The sequence below is a fragment of the Hypanus sabinus genome, chromosome 31, assembly GCF_030144855.1.
Source record: "Hypanus sabinus isolate sHypSab1 chromosome 31, sHypSab1.hap1, whole genome shotgun sequence".
Lineage (NCBI taxonomy): Eukaryota > Metazoa > Chordata > Chondrichthyes > Myliobatiformes > Dasyatidae > Hypanus > Hypanus sabinus.
Genome location: NC_082736.1, coordinates 35,676,696 through 35,694,015, shown reverse-complemented (window position 1 = coordinate 35,694,015; position 17,320 = coordinate 35,676,696). Strand labels below are relative to the sequence as shown.

The following is a 17,320-nucleotide window of genomic DNA, read 5'->3' as shown; positions in this document are numbered from 1 at the left end:
CGTGGCTGCAGAGGTCGGTCTGCGCCGAGGCCTTCACGCCGGAGTGTGGCGTTCAGTCCCAGCTTCCGCTCTCGGAAAGTTTGTACGTCCTCCCTCCAACGGTCCGAAGGCGGTTTAGCAGGTTAACCGGTCATCGTAAATTGTCCCGTGATTAGGGTAATTTTAAATCGGTGACCAGCGCGGCTCGTTGGGCTGGAAGGGCCTGTTCTGCGGTGTATCTCTAAATAAATTTAGTTCCACGCAAAGAAGCCATGGGTGAGGTACATTTAACTGCAGGCGTGAGGACTGGCGGTGGGTGTAACACCGGCTGCAGATGTGCAGCAACTGAGCTTCAGGCCGTTGCCCAGGGGAGGGAGTCGCCCGCCAACTGACCAGGCCGCTTTCCTTAACTACCGCCCCGTTAACCAGCGGGATGGGAACGCGAAACTCGGGCTGACGGAGTTCAACGTCCTGTGGAACAAGATTCGAAAGTGGCTGGTGAGAGCAGAGATTTCCTCTGGCCTTGTACCCTCCTGCCCCTTAACCTCAGTCAGCTGTGCTCCCGTCTGCCAGCTTCCGGGCTGGGGGGGGGGTTTCACTTCCGAAATCGCTCCTGCTCCCTCCTGGCCTCTCCGTAATGTCGCCAGCAGTCTGACCTGCTCCGACCGTGAAGATGCTCTGGCGTAGAAGGCTCACCAGCAATCTTACACCACTGGTGTTGAGGGCACGAGTGAAGACCCTCCATCTCTGGCGGTGTTCAGGGCTTCCTCCATCGTGTCAGCAGCTTCCTCGCGGTTTCCACCACCGTCAGTGCTGTTGGCTCAGGAATACCGTCACACTCCGATGTGGAATGACGCTTCGTCGCTGTTCCCATAACAATTTATTTTCACCAGGCATTTGTTGTTAACCCTGAACCTGTGGACTGCTCTTAGTCTGACCTCTACCCTTTCACCCTGTTCGGCATGGGTGACCCTACCAAGAGCCAAGGCAGGAAGCCCCCTGACTCCAGCCAACACAGCTCTCTGAGTCATTGAGGCACGCGAGCCTCCGAACCCGCCGACAGTCCCTCGGAGGACCAGCACCCCTTAACTTATGCAAGTTCGAGTTCGAGTTAAACTTTAATTGCCATTCAACTGTACACGAATAGAGCCAAACAAAACAGCGTTCCCCTGTCGCCAAGGCGTAAAACACATTACCGACAGCGCACAGCACGTAACACATACAGCACATGCGGTTACCAACGTAGAATAGCCACAATAGAAGTAATAGTCCACAACAATAATAATTAGCTTTGTAAAATGAAATTTCTCAGGAGGGTGAAGAAATTTGGCAGTGTCCCCATCAACCCTTCCTAACTTTTGTTGATAGACCACAGATCCATCTCCCATCTGTACATGGTCCATCTCCCTCCATTCCCTGCACATGGTCCATTTCCCTCCATTCCGGCACATGGTCCATCTCCCTCAATTCCCTGAACATGGTCCATTTCCCTCCATTCCCTGTACATGGTCCATTTCCCTCCATTCCGGCACTTGGTCCATCTCCCATCATTCCCTGCACATGGTCCAACTCCCATCATTCCCTGCACGTGGTCCATCTCCCATCATTCCCTGCACTTGGTCCATCTCCCATCATTCCCTGCACATGGTCCATCTCCCTCCATTCCCTGCACATGGTCCATCTCCCATCATTCCCTGCACATGGTCCATCTCCCATCATTCCCTCCACATGGCCCATCTCCCATCATTCCCTGCACATGGTCCATCTCCCTCCATTCCCTGCACATGGTCCATCTCCCATCATTCCCTGCACGTGGTCCATCTCCTATCATTCCCTGCACATGGTCCATCTCCCTCCATTCCCTGCACATGGTCCATCTCCCATCAGTCCCTGCACATGGTCCATCTCCCTCCATTCCCTGCACATGGTCCATCTCCCTCCATTCCCTGCACATGGTCCATCTCCCTCCATTCCCTGCACATGGTCCATCTCCCATCATTCCCAGCACATGGTCCATCTCCCATCATTCACTGCACATGATCCATCTCCGTCCATTCCCGGCACATGGTCCATCTCCCTCCATTCCCTGCACATGGTCCATCTCCCTCCATTCCCTGCACATGGTCCATCTCCCTCCATTCCCTGCACATGGTCCATCTCCCATCATTCCCAGCACATGGTCCATCTCCCATCATTCACTGCACATGATCCATCTCCGTCCATTCCCGGCACATGGTCCATCTCCCTCCATTCCCTGCACATGGTCCATCTCCCATCCTATCCGGATGCATCCCGGCTCGGTGCTCGCGAGAAATGCCAGGGAGTTGTGAACACAGCAAATCATGGGTAACATCCTGCCTTCTACAGACTGCCTACACTTCTCACTGCCCCGTAAAGCAGGCGACATATAGTCCAAGATTCCTCCTATCCCCGGAGGTCTCTCTCCCATCAGGCAGCAGAAACCGCTGAAGGTAGATCCAGGGCCTCCGAGTGATGTACCCTCTCTCTCTCCTCCGCAGGGTGTTTTCCGACAGTTCGACCTGGATAAATCCGGCACAATGAACTCCTACGAGATGAGGCTGGCCCTGGAGTCGGCAGGTAGGGAGCACACGGGTGGTTTGAGAGCGTTTCCCGGCCGGGACTGACACGGCCAAAGGGCCTGTCACAGAAACACACAGGAACAGACCATTCGGCCCACGGCGTTGTGCCAAAATAGTTAAACTAGTCATTAAATGTCCAAACAAACTAATCCCTCCAACTTCCACACCCCCAACCACCACGACGCTATCATTTCCTGTCAGTCACCTTATGTACAAACACTCCAGTGCGGAGCGTTACTTTATGGACTGATGGTCAATCTAGAAATATCAGCTGCCTTACGTAATTATATTTAATATAGTTTAAAAAATTATTTTCTTTATCGTACTGGAAAAGAAATTAAACAATTTTGAGATATCCATGAATGTTCATCTCCCTCCATTCCCTGTACATGGTCCATTTCCCATCATTCCCTGCACATGGTCCATCTCCCTCCATTCCCTGCACATGGTCCATCTCCCTCCATTCCCTGCACATGGTCCATATCCCATCATTCCCTGCACATGGTCCATCTCCCTCCATTCCCTGCACATGGTCCATCTCTCTCCATTCCCTGCACATGGTCCATCTCCCTCCATTCCTTGTACATGGTCCATCTCCCTCCATTCCCTGCACATGGCCAATATCCCATCATTCACTACGCATGGTCCATCTCCTTCCATTCCCGGCACATGGTCCATCTCCCATCATTCCCTGCACATGGTCCATATCCCATCATTCCCTGCACATGGTCCATCTTCCTCCATTCACTGCACATGGTCCATCTCCCGTCATTCCCTGCACATGGTCCATCTCCCGTCATTCCCAGCACATGGTCCATCTCCCTCCATTCCCGGCACATGGTCCATCTCCCTCCATTCCCTGCACATGGCCCATCTCCCTCCATTCCCTGCATATGGTCCATATCCCATCATTCCATGTACATGGTCCATCTCCCATCATTCCCTGTACATGGTCCATCTCCCTCCATTCCCTGCACATGGTCCATCTCCCTCCATTCCCTGCACATGGTCCATCTCCCTCCATTCCCGGCACATGGTCCATCTCCCATCATTCCCTGTACATGGTCCATCTCCCATCATTCCCTGCACATGGTCCATCTCCTTACATTCCGTGCACATGGTCCATCTCCCATCATTCCCAGCACATGGTCCATCTCCCGTCATTCCCTGCACATGGTCCATCTACCGTCATTCCCAGCACATGGTCCATCTCCCTCCATTCCCGGCACATGGTCCATCTCCCTCCATTCCCTGCACATGGTCCAGCTCCCTCCATTCCCAGCACATGGTCCATCTCCCATCATTCCCTACACATGGTCTGTCTCCCTCCATTGCCTGCACTTAGTCCATCTCCCTCCGTTCCCTGCACTTGGTCCATTTCCCATCATTCCCTGCACGTGGTCCATCTCCCATCATTCCCTGTACATGGTCCATCTTCCTTCATTCCCTGCACATGGTCCATCTCCCTCCATTCCCGGCACATGGTCCATCTCCCTCCATTCCCTGCACATGGTCCATCTCCCATCATTCCCTGCACATGGTCCATCTCCTTACATTCCCTGCACATGGTCGATCTCCATTCATTCCCTGCAAATGGTCCATCTCCCATCATTCCCTGCACATGGTCCATCTCCCTCCATTCCCTGCACATGGTCCAGCTCCCTCCATTCCCTGCACATGGTCCATCTCCCTCCATTCCCTCCACATGGTCCCTCTCCCTCCATTCCCTGCACATGGTCCATCTCCCTCCATTCCCTCCACATGGTCCATCTCCCATCATTCCCTGCACATGGTCCAGCTCTTTCCATTCCCTGCACGGCCCATATTCCTCCATTCCCTGCACATGGCCCATCTCCCTCCATTCCCTCCACATGGTCCCTCTCCCTCCATTCCCTGCACATGGTCCATCTCCCTCCATTCCCTCCACATGGTCCATCTCCCATCATTCCCTGCACATGGTCCAGCTCTTTCCATTCCCTGCACGGCCCATATTCCTCCATTCCCTGCAAATGGTCAATATCCCATCATTCCCTGCACATGGTCCATCACCGTCCATTTCCTCCACACGGTCCTTCTCCCTCCATTCCCTCCACATGGTCCATCTCCCATCATTCCCTGCACATGGTCCAGCTCCTTCCATTCCCTGCACAGCCCATATTCCTCCATTCCCTGCAAATGGTCAATATCCCATCATTCCCTGCACATGGTCCATCTCCCTCCATTCCCTGCACATGGTCCATCTCCCTCCATTCCCTGCACATGGTCCAGCTCCCATCATTCCCTGCACATGGTCCAGCTCCCATCATTCCCTGTACATGGTCCAGCTCCCATCATTCCCTGCACATGGTCCAACACCTTCCGTTCCCTGTACATGGCCCATCTCCCTCCATTCCCTGCACATGGTCCATCTCCCTCCATTCCCTGCACATGGTCCATCTCCCTCCATTCCCTGCACATGGTCCAGCTCCCATCATTCCCTGTACATGGTCCAGCTCCCATCATTCCCTGCACATGGTCCAGCTCCCATCATTCGCTGCACATGGTCCAACACCTTCCGTTCCCTGTACATGGCCCATCTCCCTCCATTCCCCGCACATGGTCCATCTCTCTCCATTCCCTGCACATGGTCCATCTCCCATCATTCCCTGTACATGGTCCATCTCCCTCCATTCCCTGCAGATGGTCCATCTCCCTCCATTCCCTGCACATGGTCCATCTCTCTCCATTCCCTGCACATGGTCCATCTCCCTCCATTCCCCGCACATGGTCCATCTCCCATCATTCCCTGCACATGGTCCATCTTCCATCATTCCCTGCACATGGTCCATCTCCCTCCATTGCCTACACATGGTCTATCTCCCTCCGTTCCCTGCACTTGGTCCATCTCCCATTATTCCCTGCACGTGGTCCATCTTCCTCCATTCCCTGCACGTGGTCCATCTCCCTCCATTCCCTGCACGTGGTCCATCTCCCTCCATTCCCGGCACATGGTCCATCTCCCATCATCCCCTGCACATGGTCCATCTCCCATCATTCCCTGCACATGGTCGATCTCCATTCATTCCCTGCACTTGGTCCATCTCCCATTATTCCCTGCACATGGTCCATCTCCCTCCATTCCCTGCACAGAGACCATATCCCATCATTCCCTGCACATGGTCCATTTCCCATCATTTCCTGCACATGGTCCATCTCCCATCATTCCCTGCACATGGTCCATCTCCCTGTATTCCCTGCACATGGTCCATCTCCCTCCATATGGTCCATCTCTCTCCATTCCCTGCACATGGTCCATCTCTCTCCATTCCCTGCACATGGTCCATCTCCCTCCATTTCCTCCACACGGTCCATCTCCCATCATTCCCTGCACATGGTCCATCTCCCATCATTCCCTGCACATGGTCCAACTCCTTCCGTTCCCTGTACATAGTCCATCTCCCATCATTCCCTGCACATGTTCCATCTGCCTCCATTCCCAGCACATGGTCCATCTCCCTCCATTCCCAGCACATGGTCCATCTCCCTCCATTCCCTCCACATGGTCCATCTACCTCCATTCCCTGCACATGGTCCATCTCCCTCCATTCCATGCACATGGTCCATCTCCCTCCATTCCTGGCACATGGTCCATCTCCCTCCATTCCCTCCACATGGTCCATCTCCCATCATTCTGTGCACATGGTCCATCTCCCATCATTCCCAGCACATGGTCCAACTCCCGTCATTCTCTGCACATGGTCCATCTCCCGTCATTCCCAGCACATGGTCCATCTCCCTCCATTCCCGGCACATGGTCCATCTCCCTCCATTTCCGGCACATGGTCCATCTCCCTCCATTCCCTGCAAATGGTCCATCTCCCTCCATTCCCTGCAAATGGTCCATCTCCCATCATTTCCCGCACATGGTCCATCTCCCTCCATTCCCTGCACATGGTCCATCTCCCTCCATTCCCTGCACATGGTCCATCTCCCTCCATTCCCGGCACATGGTCCATCTCCCTCCATTTCCGGCACATGGTCCATCTCCCTCCATTCCCTGCAAATGGTCCATCTCCCTCCATTCCCTGCAAATGGTCCATCTCCCATCATTTCCCGCACATGGTCCATCTCCCTCCATTCCCTGCACATGGTCCATCTCCCTCCATTCCCTGCACATGGTCCATCTCCCTCCATTCCCTGCACATGGTCCATCTCCCTCCATTCCTTGTACATGGTCCATCTCCCTCCATTCCCTGCACATGGTCCATCTCCCTCCATTCCCGGCACATGGTCCATCTCCCTCCATTCCCTCCACATGGTCCATCTCCCATCATTCCCAGCACATGGTCCATCTCCCATCATTCCCCGCACATGGTCCATCTCCCTCCATTCCCTGCACATGGTCCATCTCCCTCCATTCCCTGCACATGGTCCATATCGCATCATTCCCTGCACATGGTCCATCTCCCTCCATTCCCTGCACATGGTCCATCTCTCTCCATTCCCTGCACATGGTCCATCTCCCTCCATTCCTTGTACATGGTCCATCTCCCTCCATTCCCCGCACATGGTCCATCTCACATCATTCCCTGCACATGGTCCATCTTCCATCATTCCCTGCACATGGTCCATCTCCCTCCATTGCCTACACATGGTCTATCTCCCTCCGTTCCCTGCACTTGGTCCATCTCCCATTATTCCCTGCACGTGGTCCATCTTCCTCCATTCCCTGCACGTGGTCCATCTCCCTCCATTCCCTGCACGTGGTCCATCTCCCTCCATTCCCGGCACATGGTCCATCTCCCATCATCCCCTGCACATGGTCCATCTCCCAACATTCCCTGCACATGGTCGATCTCCATTCATTCCCTGCACTTGGTCCATCTCCCATTATTCCCTGCACATGGTCCATCTCCCTCCATTCCCTGCACAGAGACCATATCCCATCATTCCCTGCACATGGTCCATTTCCCATCATTTCCTGCACATGGTCCATCTCCCATCATTCCCTGCACATGGTCCATCTCCCTGTATTCCCTGCACATGGTCCATCTCCCTCCATATGGTCCATCTCTCTCCATTCCCTGCACATGGTCCATCTCCCTCCATTTCCGGCACATGGTCCATCACCGTCCATTTCCTCCACACGGTCCATCTCCCATCATTCCCTGCACATGGTCCATCTCCCATCATTCCCTGCACATGGTCCAACTCCTTCCGTTCCCTGTACATAGTCCATCTCCCATCATTCCCTGCACATGTTCCATCTGCCTCCATTCCCAGCACATGGTCCATCTCCCTCCATTCCCAGCACATGGTCCATCTCCCTCCATTCCCTCCACATGGTCCATCTACCTCCATTCCCTGCACATGGTCCATCTCCCTCCATTCCATGCACATGGTCCATCTCCCTCCATTCCTGGCACATGGTCCATCTCCCTCCATTCCCTCCACATGGTCCATCTCCCATCATTCTGTGCACATGGTCCATCTCCCATCATTCCCAGCACATGGTCCAACTCCCGTCATTCTCTGCACATGGTCCATCTCCCGTCATTCCCAGCACATGGTCCATCTCCCTCCATTCCCGGCACATGGTCCATCTCCCTCCATTTCCGGCACATGGTCCATCTCCCTCCATTCCCTGCAAATGGTCCATCTCCCTCCATTCCCTGCAAATGGTCCATCTCCCATCATTTCCCGCACATGGTCCATCTCCCTCCATTCCCTGCACATGGTCCATCTCCCTCCATTCCCTGCACATGGTCCATCTCCCTCCATTCCCTGCACATGGTCCATCTCCCTCCATTCCTTGTACATGGTCCATCTCCCTCCATTCCCTGCACATGGTCCATCTCCCTCCATTCCCGGCACATGGTCCATCTCCCTCCATTCCCTCCACATGGTCCATCTCCCATCATTCCCAGCACATGGTCCATCTCCCATCATTCCCCGCACATGGTCCATCTCCCTCCATTCCCTTCACAAGGTCCATCTCCCATCATTCCCTGCACATGGTCCATCTCCCTCCATTCCCTGCACATGGTCCATCTCCCTCCATTCCCTGCACATGGTCCATATCGCATCATTCCCTGCACATGGTCCATCTCCCTCCATTCCCTGCACATGGTCCATCTCTCTCCATTCCCTGCACATGGTCCATCTCCCTCCATTCCTTGTACATGGTCCATCTCCCTCCATTCCCTGCACATGGCCAATATCCCATCATTCACTATGCATGGTCCATCTCCTTCCATTCCCGGCACATGGTCCATCTCCCATCATTCCCAGCACATGGTCCATATCCCATCATTCCCTGCACATGGTCCATCTTCCTCCATTCCCTGCACATGGTCCATCTCCCGTCATTCCCTGCACATGGTCCATCTCCCGTCATTCCCAGCACATGGTCCATCTCCCTCCATTCCCGGCACATGGTCCATCTCCCTCCATTCCCTGCACATGGCCCATCTCCCTCCATTCCCTGCATATGGTCCATATCCCATCATTCCATGTACATGGTCCATCTCCCATCATTCCCTGTACATGGTCCATCTCCCTCCATTCCCTGCACATGGTCCATCTCCCTCCATTCCCTGCACATGGTCCATCTCCCTCCATTCCCGGCACATGGTCCATCTCCCATCATTCCCTGCACATGGTCCATCTCCCATCATTCCCTACACGGTCTATCTCCCTCCATTGTCTGCACTTGGTCCATCTCCCTCCGTTCCCTGCACATGGTCCATCTCCTTACATTCCGTGCACATGGTCCATCTCCCATCATTCCCAGCACATGGTCCATCTCCCGTCATTCCCTGCACATGGTCCATCTACCGTCATTCCCAGCACATGGTCCATCTCCCTCCATTCCCGGCACATGGTCCATCTCCCTCCATTCCCTGCACATGGTCCAGCTCCCTCCATTCCCTGCACATGGTCCATCTCCCATCATTCCCTACACATGGTCTGTCTCCCTCCATTGCCTGCACTTAGTCCATCTCCCTCCGTTCCCTGCACTTGGTCCATTTCCCATCATTCCCTGCACGTGGTCCATCTCCCATCATTCCCTGTACATGGTCCATCTTCCTTCATTCCCTGCACATGGTCCATCTCCCTCCATTCCCGGCACATGGTCCATCTCCCTCCATTCCCTGCACATGGTCCATCTCCCATCATTCCCTGCACATGGTCCATCTCCTTACATTCCCTGCACATGGTCGATCTCCATTCATTCCCTGCAAATGGTCCATCTCCCATCATTCCCTGCACATGGTCCATCTCCCTCCATTCCCTGCACATGGTCCAGCTCCCTCCATTCCCTCCACATGGTCCATCTCCCTCCATTCCCTGCACATGGTCCATCTCCCTCCATACCCTCCACATGGTCCCTCTCCCTCCATTCCCTGCACATGGTCCATCTCCCTCCATTCCCTCCACATGGTCCATCTCCCATCATTCCCTGCACATGGTCCAGCTCTTTCCATTCCCTGCACGGCCCATATTCCTCCATTCCCTGCACATGGTCCATCTCCCTCCATTCCCTCCACATGGTCCCTCTCCCTCCATTCCCGGCACATGGTCCATCTCCCTCCATTCCCTCCACATGGTCCATCTCCCATCATTCCCTGCACATGGTCCAGCTCTTTCCATTCCCTGCACGGCCCATATTCCTCCATTCCCTGCAAATGGTCAATATCCCATCATTCCCTGCACATGGACCATCACCGTCCATTTCCTCCACAAGGTCCTTCACCCTCCATTCCCTCCACATGGTCCATCTCCCATCATTCCCTGCACATGGTCCAGCTCCTTCCATTCCCTGCACAGCCCATATTCCTCCATTCCCTGCAAATGGTCAATATCCCATCATTCCCTGCACATGGTCCATCTCCCTCCATTCCCTGCACATGGTCCAGCTCCCATCATTCCCTGCACATGGTCCAGCTCCCATCATTCCCTGTACATGGTCCAGCTCCCATCATTCCCTGCACATGGTCCAACACCTTCCGTTCCCTGTAAATGGCCCATCTCCCTCCATTCCCTGCACATGGTCCATCTCCCTCCATTCCCTGCACATGGTCCATCTCCCTCCATTCCCTGCACATGGTCCAGCTCCCATCATTCCCTGTACATGGTCCAGCTCCCATCATTCCCTGCACATGGTCCAGCTCCCATCATTCGCTGCACATGGTCCAACACCTTCCGTTCCCTGTACATGGCCCATCTCCCTCCATTCCCCGCACATGGTCCATCTCTCTCCATTCCCTGCACATGGTCCATCTCCCATCATTCCCTGTACATGGTCCATCTCCCTCCATTCCCTGCACATGGTCCATCTCTCTCCATTCCCTGCACATGGTCCATCTCCCTCCATTCCCCGCACATGGTCCATCTCCCATCATTCCTGGCACATGGTCCATCTCCCATTATTCCCTGCACGTGGTCCATCTTCCTCCATTCCCTCCACATGGTCCATCTACCTCCATTCCCTGCACATGGTCCATCTCCCTCCATTCCATGCACATGGTCCATCTCCCTCCATTCCTGGCACATGGTCCATCTCCCTCCATTCCCTCCACATGGTCCATCTCCCATCATTCTGTGCACATGGTCCATCTCCCATCATTCCCAGCACATGGTCCATCTCCCGTCATTCTCTGCACATGGTCCATCTCCCGTCATTCCCAGCACATGGTCCATCTCCCTCCATTCCCGGCACATGGTCCATCTCCCTCCATTTCCGGCATATGGTCCATCTCCCACCATTCCCTGCAAATGGTCCATCTCCCTCCATTCCCTGCAAATGGTCCATCTCCCATCATTTCCCGCACATGGTCCATCTCCCTCCATTCCCTGCACATGGTCCAACTCCTTCCGTTCCCTGTACATAGTCCATCTCCCATCATTCCCTGCACATGTTCCATCTGCCTCCATTCCCAGCACATGGTCCATCTCCCTCCATTCCCAGCACATGGTCCATCTCCCTCCATTCCCTCCACATGGTCCATCTACCTCCATTCCCTGCACATGGTCCATCTCCCTCCATTCCATGCACATGGTCCATCTCCCTCCATTCCTGGCACATGGTCCATCTCCCTCCATTCCCTCCACATGGTCCATCTCCCATCATTCTGTGCACATGGTCCATCTCCCATCATTCCCAGCACATGGTCCATCTCCCGTCATTCTCTGCACATGGTCCATCTCCCGTCATTCCCAGCACATGGTCCATCTCCCTCCATTCCCGGCACATGGTCCATCCATTTCCGGCATATGGTCCATCTCCCACCATTCCCTGCAAATGGTCCATCTCCCTCCATTCCCTGCAAATGGTCCATCTCCCATCATTTCCCGCACATGGTCCATCTCCCTCCATTCCCTGCACATGGTCCATCTCCCTCCATTCCCTGCACATGGTCCATCTCCCTCCATTCCCTGCACATGGTCCATCTCCCTCCATTCCTTGTACATGGTCCATCTCCCTCCATTCTCTGCACACGGTCCATCTCCCTCCATTCTCTGCACACGGTCCATCTCCCATCATTCCCTGCACACGGCCCATATTCCTCCATTCCCTGCACACGGTCAATATCCCATCATTCCCTGCACATGGTCCATCTCCCATCATTCCCTGCACATGGTCCATCTCCCATCAGTCCCTGCACATGGTCCAACTCCTTCCGTTCCCTGTACATGGTCCATCTCCCATCATTCCCTGAACATGGTCCATCTCCCATCATTCCCTGCACATGGTCTATCTCCCTCCATTCCCTGCACATGGTCCATTTCCCTCCATTCCCTCCACATGGTGCATCTCCCTCCATTCCCTGCACATGGTCCATCTCCCTCCATTCCCGGCACATGGTCCATCTCCCTCCATTCCCTCCACATGGTCCATCTCCCATCATTCCCAGCACATGGTCCATCTCCCATCATTCCCCGCACATGGTCCATCTCCCTCCATTCCCTCCACATGGTCCATCACCCGCCATTCCCTTCACATGGTCCATCTCCCATCATTCCCTGCACATGGTCCAGCTCCTTCCATTCCCTGCACACGGTCCATATTCCTCCATACCCTGCACACGGTCAATATCCCATCATTCCCTGCACATGGTCCATCTCCCTCCATTCCCTGCACATGGTCCATCTCCCTCCATTCCCTCCACATGGTCCATCTCCATCCATTCCCTGCACATGGTCCATCTCCCTCCATTCCCTCCACATGGTCCATCTCCCTCCATTCCCTCCACATGGTCCATCTCCCTCCATTCCCTCCACATGATCCATTTCCATTCCCTCCATATGGTCCATCTCCCTCCATTCCCTCCACATGGTCCATCTCCCTCCATTCCCTGCACATGGTCCATCTCCCTCCATTCCCTCCACATGTTCCATCTCCCTCCATTCCCTCCACATGGTCCACTTCCATTCCCTCCACATGGTCCATCTCCCTCCATTCCCGGCACATGGTCCATCTCCCTCCATTCCCTCCACATGGTCCATCTCCCAGCATTCTCAGCACATGGTCCATCTCCCGTCATTCCCGGCACATGGTCCATCTCCCTCCATTCCCGGCACATGGTCCATCTCCCTCCATTCCCTGCACATGGTCCATCTTCCATCTTTCCCCGCACATGGTCCATCTCCCATCATTCCCTGCACATGGTCCATCTCCCTCCATTCCCTGCACATGGTCCATCTCCCTCCATTCCCTCCACATGGTCCATCTCCCTCCATTCCCTCCACACGGTCCAGCTCCTTCCATTCCCTGCACACGGTCCAGCTCCTTCCATTCCCTGCACACGGTCCAGCTCCTTCCATTCCCTGCACACGGCCCATATTCCTCCATTCCCTGCACACTGTCAATATCCCATCATTCCCTGCACATGGTCCATCTCCCATCATTCCCTGCACATGGTCCATCTCCCTCCATTCCCGGCACATGGTCCATCACCGTCCATTTCTCCACATGGTCCATCTCCCATCGTTCCCTGCACATGGTCCAACTCCTTCCGTTCCCTGTACATGGTCCATCTCCCATCATTCCCTGAACATGGTCCATCTCCCATCATTCCCTCCACATGGTCCATCTCCCTCCATTCCCTGCACATGGTCCATCTCCCATCATTCCCTCTAAATGGTCCATTTCGCTCCATTCCCTGCACACGGCCCATATTCCTCCATTCCCTGCACATGGTCAATAACCCATGATTCCCTGCACATGGTCCATCTCCCTCCATTCCCTGCACATGGTCCATCTCCCATCAGTCCCTGCACATGGTCCAACTCCTTCCGTTCCCTGTACATGGTCCATCTCCCTCCATTCCCAGCACATGGTCCATCTCCCGTCATTCCCAGCACATGGTCCATCTCCTGTCATTCCCAGCACATGGTCCATCTCCCTCCATTCCCGGCATATGGTCCATCTCCCTCCATTCCCTGCACATGGTCCATCTCCCATCATTTCCTGCACATGGTCCATCTCCCATCATTTCCCGCACATGGTCCATCTCCCGTCATTCCCTCCACATGGTCCATCTCCCTCCAGTCCCTCCACATGGTCCATCTCCCTCCATTCCCTCCACATGGTCCATCTCCCTCCATTCCCTGCACATGGTCCATCTCCCATCATTCCCTGCACATGGTCCAGCTCCTTCCATTCCCTGCACACGGCCCATATTCCTCCATTCCCTGCACATGGTCCATCTCCCTCCATTCCCTGCACATGGTCCATCTCCCATCATTCCCTCTAAATGGTCCATTTCGCTCCATTCCCTGCACACGGCCCATATTCCTCCATTCCCTGCACATGGTCAATAACCTATGATTCCCTGCACATGGTCCATCTCCCTCCATTCCCTCCACATGGTCCATCTCCCTCCATTCCCTCCACATGATCCACTTCCATTCCCTCCATATGGTCCATCTCCCTCCATTCCCTCCACATGGTCCATCTCCCTCCATTCCCTGCACATGGTCCATCTCCCTCCATTCCCTCCACATGTTCCATCTCCCTCCATTCCCTCCACATGGTCCACTTCCATTCCCTCCACATGGTCCATCTCCCTCCATTCCCGGCACATGGTCCATCTCCCTCCATTCCCTCCACATGGTCCATCTCCCAGCATTCTCAGCACATGGTCCATCTCCCGTCATTCCCGGCACAAGTCCATCTCCCTCCATTCCCGGCACATGGTCCATCTCCCTCCATTCCCTGCACATGGTCCATCTCCCATCATTCCCCGCACATGGTCCATCTCCCATCATTCCCTGCACATGGTCCATCTCCCTCCATTCCCTGCACATGGTCCATCTCCCTCCATTCCCTCCACATGGTCCATCTCCCTCCATTCCCTCCACATGGTCCATCTCCCTCCATTCCCTCCACACGGTCCAGCTCCTTCCATTCCCTGCACACGGTCCAGCTCCTTCCATTCCCTGCACACGGTCCAGCTCCTTCCATTCCCTGCACACGGCCCATATTCCTCCATTCCCTGCACACTGTCAATATCCCATCATTCCCTGCACATGGTCCATCTCCCATCATTCCCTGCACATGGTCCATCTCCCTCCATTCCCGGCACATGGTCCATCACCGTCCATTTCTCCACATGGTCCATCTCCCATCGTTCCCTGCACATGGTCCAACTCCTTCCGTTCCCTGTACATGGTCCATCTCCCATCATTCCCTGAACATGGTCCATCTCCCATCATTCCCTCCACATGGTCCATCTCCCTCCATTCCCTGCACATGGTCCATCTCCCATCATTCCCTCTAAATGGTCCATTTCGCTCCATTCCCTGCACACGGCCCATATTCCTCCATTCCCTGCACATGGTCAATAACCCATGATTCCCTGCACATGGTCCATCTCCCTCCATTCCCTGCACATGGTCCATCTCCCATCAGTCCCTGCACATGGTCCAACTCCTTCCGTTCCCTGTACATGGTCCATCTCCCTCCATTCCCAGCACATGGTCCATCTCCCGTCATTCCCAGCACATGGTCCATCTCCTGTCATTCCAGCACATGGTCCATCTCCCTCCATTCCCGGCATATGGTCCATCTCCCTCCATTCCCTGCACATGGTCCATCTCCCATCATTTCCTGCACATGGTCCATCTCCCATCATTTCCCGCACATGGTCCATCTCCCGTCATTCCCTCCACATGGTCCATCTCCCTCCAGTCCCTCCACATGGTCCATCTCCCTCCATTCCCTGCACATGGTCCATCTCCCATCATTCCCTGCACATGGTCCAGCTCCTTCCATTCCCTGCACACGGCCCATATTCCTCCATTCCCTGCACATGGTCCATCTCCCTCCATTCCCTGCACATGGTCCATCTCCCATCATTCCCTCTAAATGGTCCATTTCGCTCCATTCCCTGCACACGGCCCATATTCCTCCATTCCCTGCACATGGTCAATAACCTATGATTCCCTGCACATGGTCCATCTCCCTCCATTCCTGCACATGGTCCATCTCCCATCAGTCCCTGCACATGGTCCAACTCCTTCCGTTCCCTGTACATGGTCCATCTCCCATCATTCCCTGAACATGGTCCATCTCCCATCATTCCCTGCACATGGTCCATCTGCCTCCATTCCCAGCACATGGTCCATCTCCCTCCTTTCCCAGCACATGGTCCATCTCCCGTCATTCCCAGCACATGGTCCATCTCCTGTCATTCCCAGCACATGGTCCATCTCCCTCCATTCCCGGCATATGGTCCATCTCCCTCCATTCCCTGCACATGGTCCATCTCCCTCCATTCCCTGCACATGGTCCATCTCCCATCATTTCCTGCACATGGTCCATCTCCCATCATTTCCCGCACATGGTCCATCTCCCGTCATTCCCTCCACATGGTCCATCTCCCTCCAGTCCCTCCACATGGTCCATCTCCCTCCATTCCCTCCACATGGTCCATCTCCCTCCATTCCCTGCACATGGTCCATCTCCCATCATTCCCTGCACATGGTCCAGCTCCTTCCATTCCCTGCACACGGCCCATATTCCTCCATTCCCTGCACATGGTCAATAACCCATGATTCCCTGCACATGGTCCATCTCCCTCCATTCCCTGCACATGGTCCATCTCCCTTCATTCCCTGCACATGGTCCAGCTCCCATCATTCCCTGCACATTGTCCATCTCCCTCCATTCCCGGCACATGGTCCATCACCCTCCATTTCCTCCACATGGTCCATCTCCCATCATTCCCTGCACATGGTCCAACCCCTTCCGTTCCCTGTACATGGTCCATCTCCCATAATTCCCTGAACATGGTCCATCTGCCATCATTCCCTGCACATGGTCCATCTCCCTCCATTCCCTGCACATGGTCCATCTCCCTCCATTCCCTCCACATGGTCCATCTCCCTCCATTCCCTGCACATGGTCCATCTCCCTCCATTCCCTGTACATGGTCCATCTCCCTCCATTCCTGCAGATTCATGTGTCTAACAGTCTCTTACACGCCCCGATCATATCTGCCTCCAACTCCGCCCCGACAGAACATTCCAGAAACCGACCACTCCCATGTAAAACAAAAAACAAATGCACGCCTTCTGGTAATCAGCATTTCCTGGGTAATCGTTTTTGTCTGTTCAGTCCATCTTTGCCTCTCATAATCCTGTAAACCTTTAATCAGATCTCCGCCGACAAAACAGCCCAAGTTTATCCAGCCTCTCGTGATAGCACACACGCTCTAAACCAGACAGCATCCTGGTGAATCTCCTGTGCCCCCTCC

General features: G+C 54.6%; 1 protein-coding gene across 4 annotated transcripts in view; it reads left to right on the top strand.

Annotated features, from left to right (window-relative positions):
* LOC132384086 (calpain-1 catalytic subunit-like) overlaps positions 1-2,639 on the top strand; it is a 108,060-nt gene extending 105,421 nt beyond the window's left edge. For all 4 annotated transcript variants that reach the window (XM_059955418.1, XM_059955416.1, XM_059955419.1 and 1 more), the window contains 2 exons: positions 409-477; positions 2,499-2,639. In XM_059955418.1, coding sequence (XP_059811401.1) covers positions 409-477; positions 2,499-2,624 — 195 coding nt within the window. In that variant the 3' untranslated portion in view covers positions 2,625-2,639. The remainder of the gene's footprint in view (positions 1-408; positions 478-2,498) is intronic.
* Positions 2,640-17,320: the final 14,681 nt, after the last annotated feature.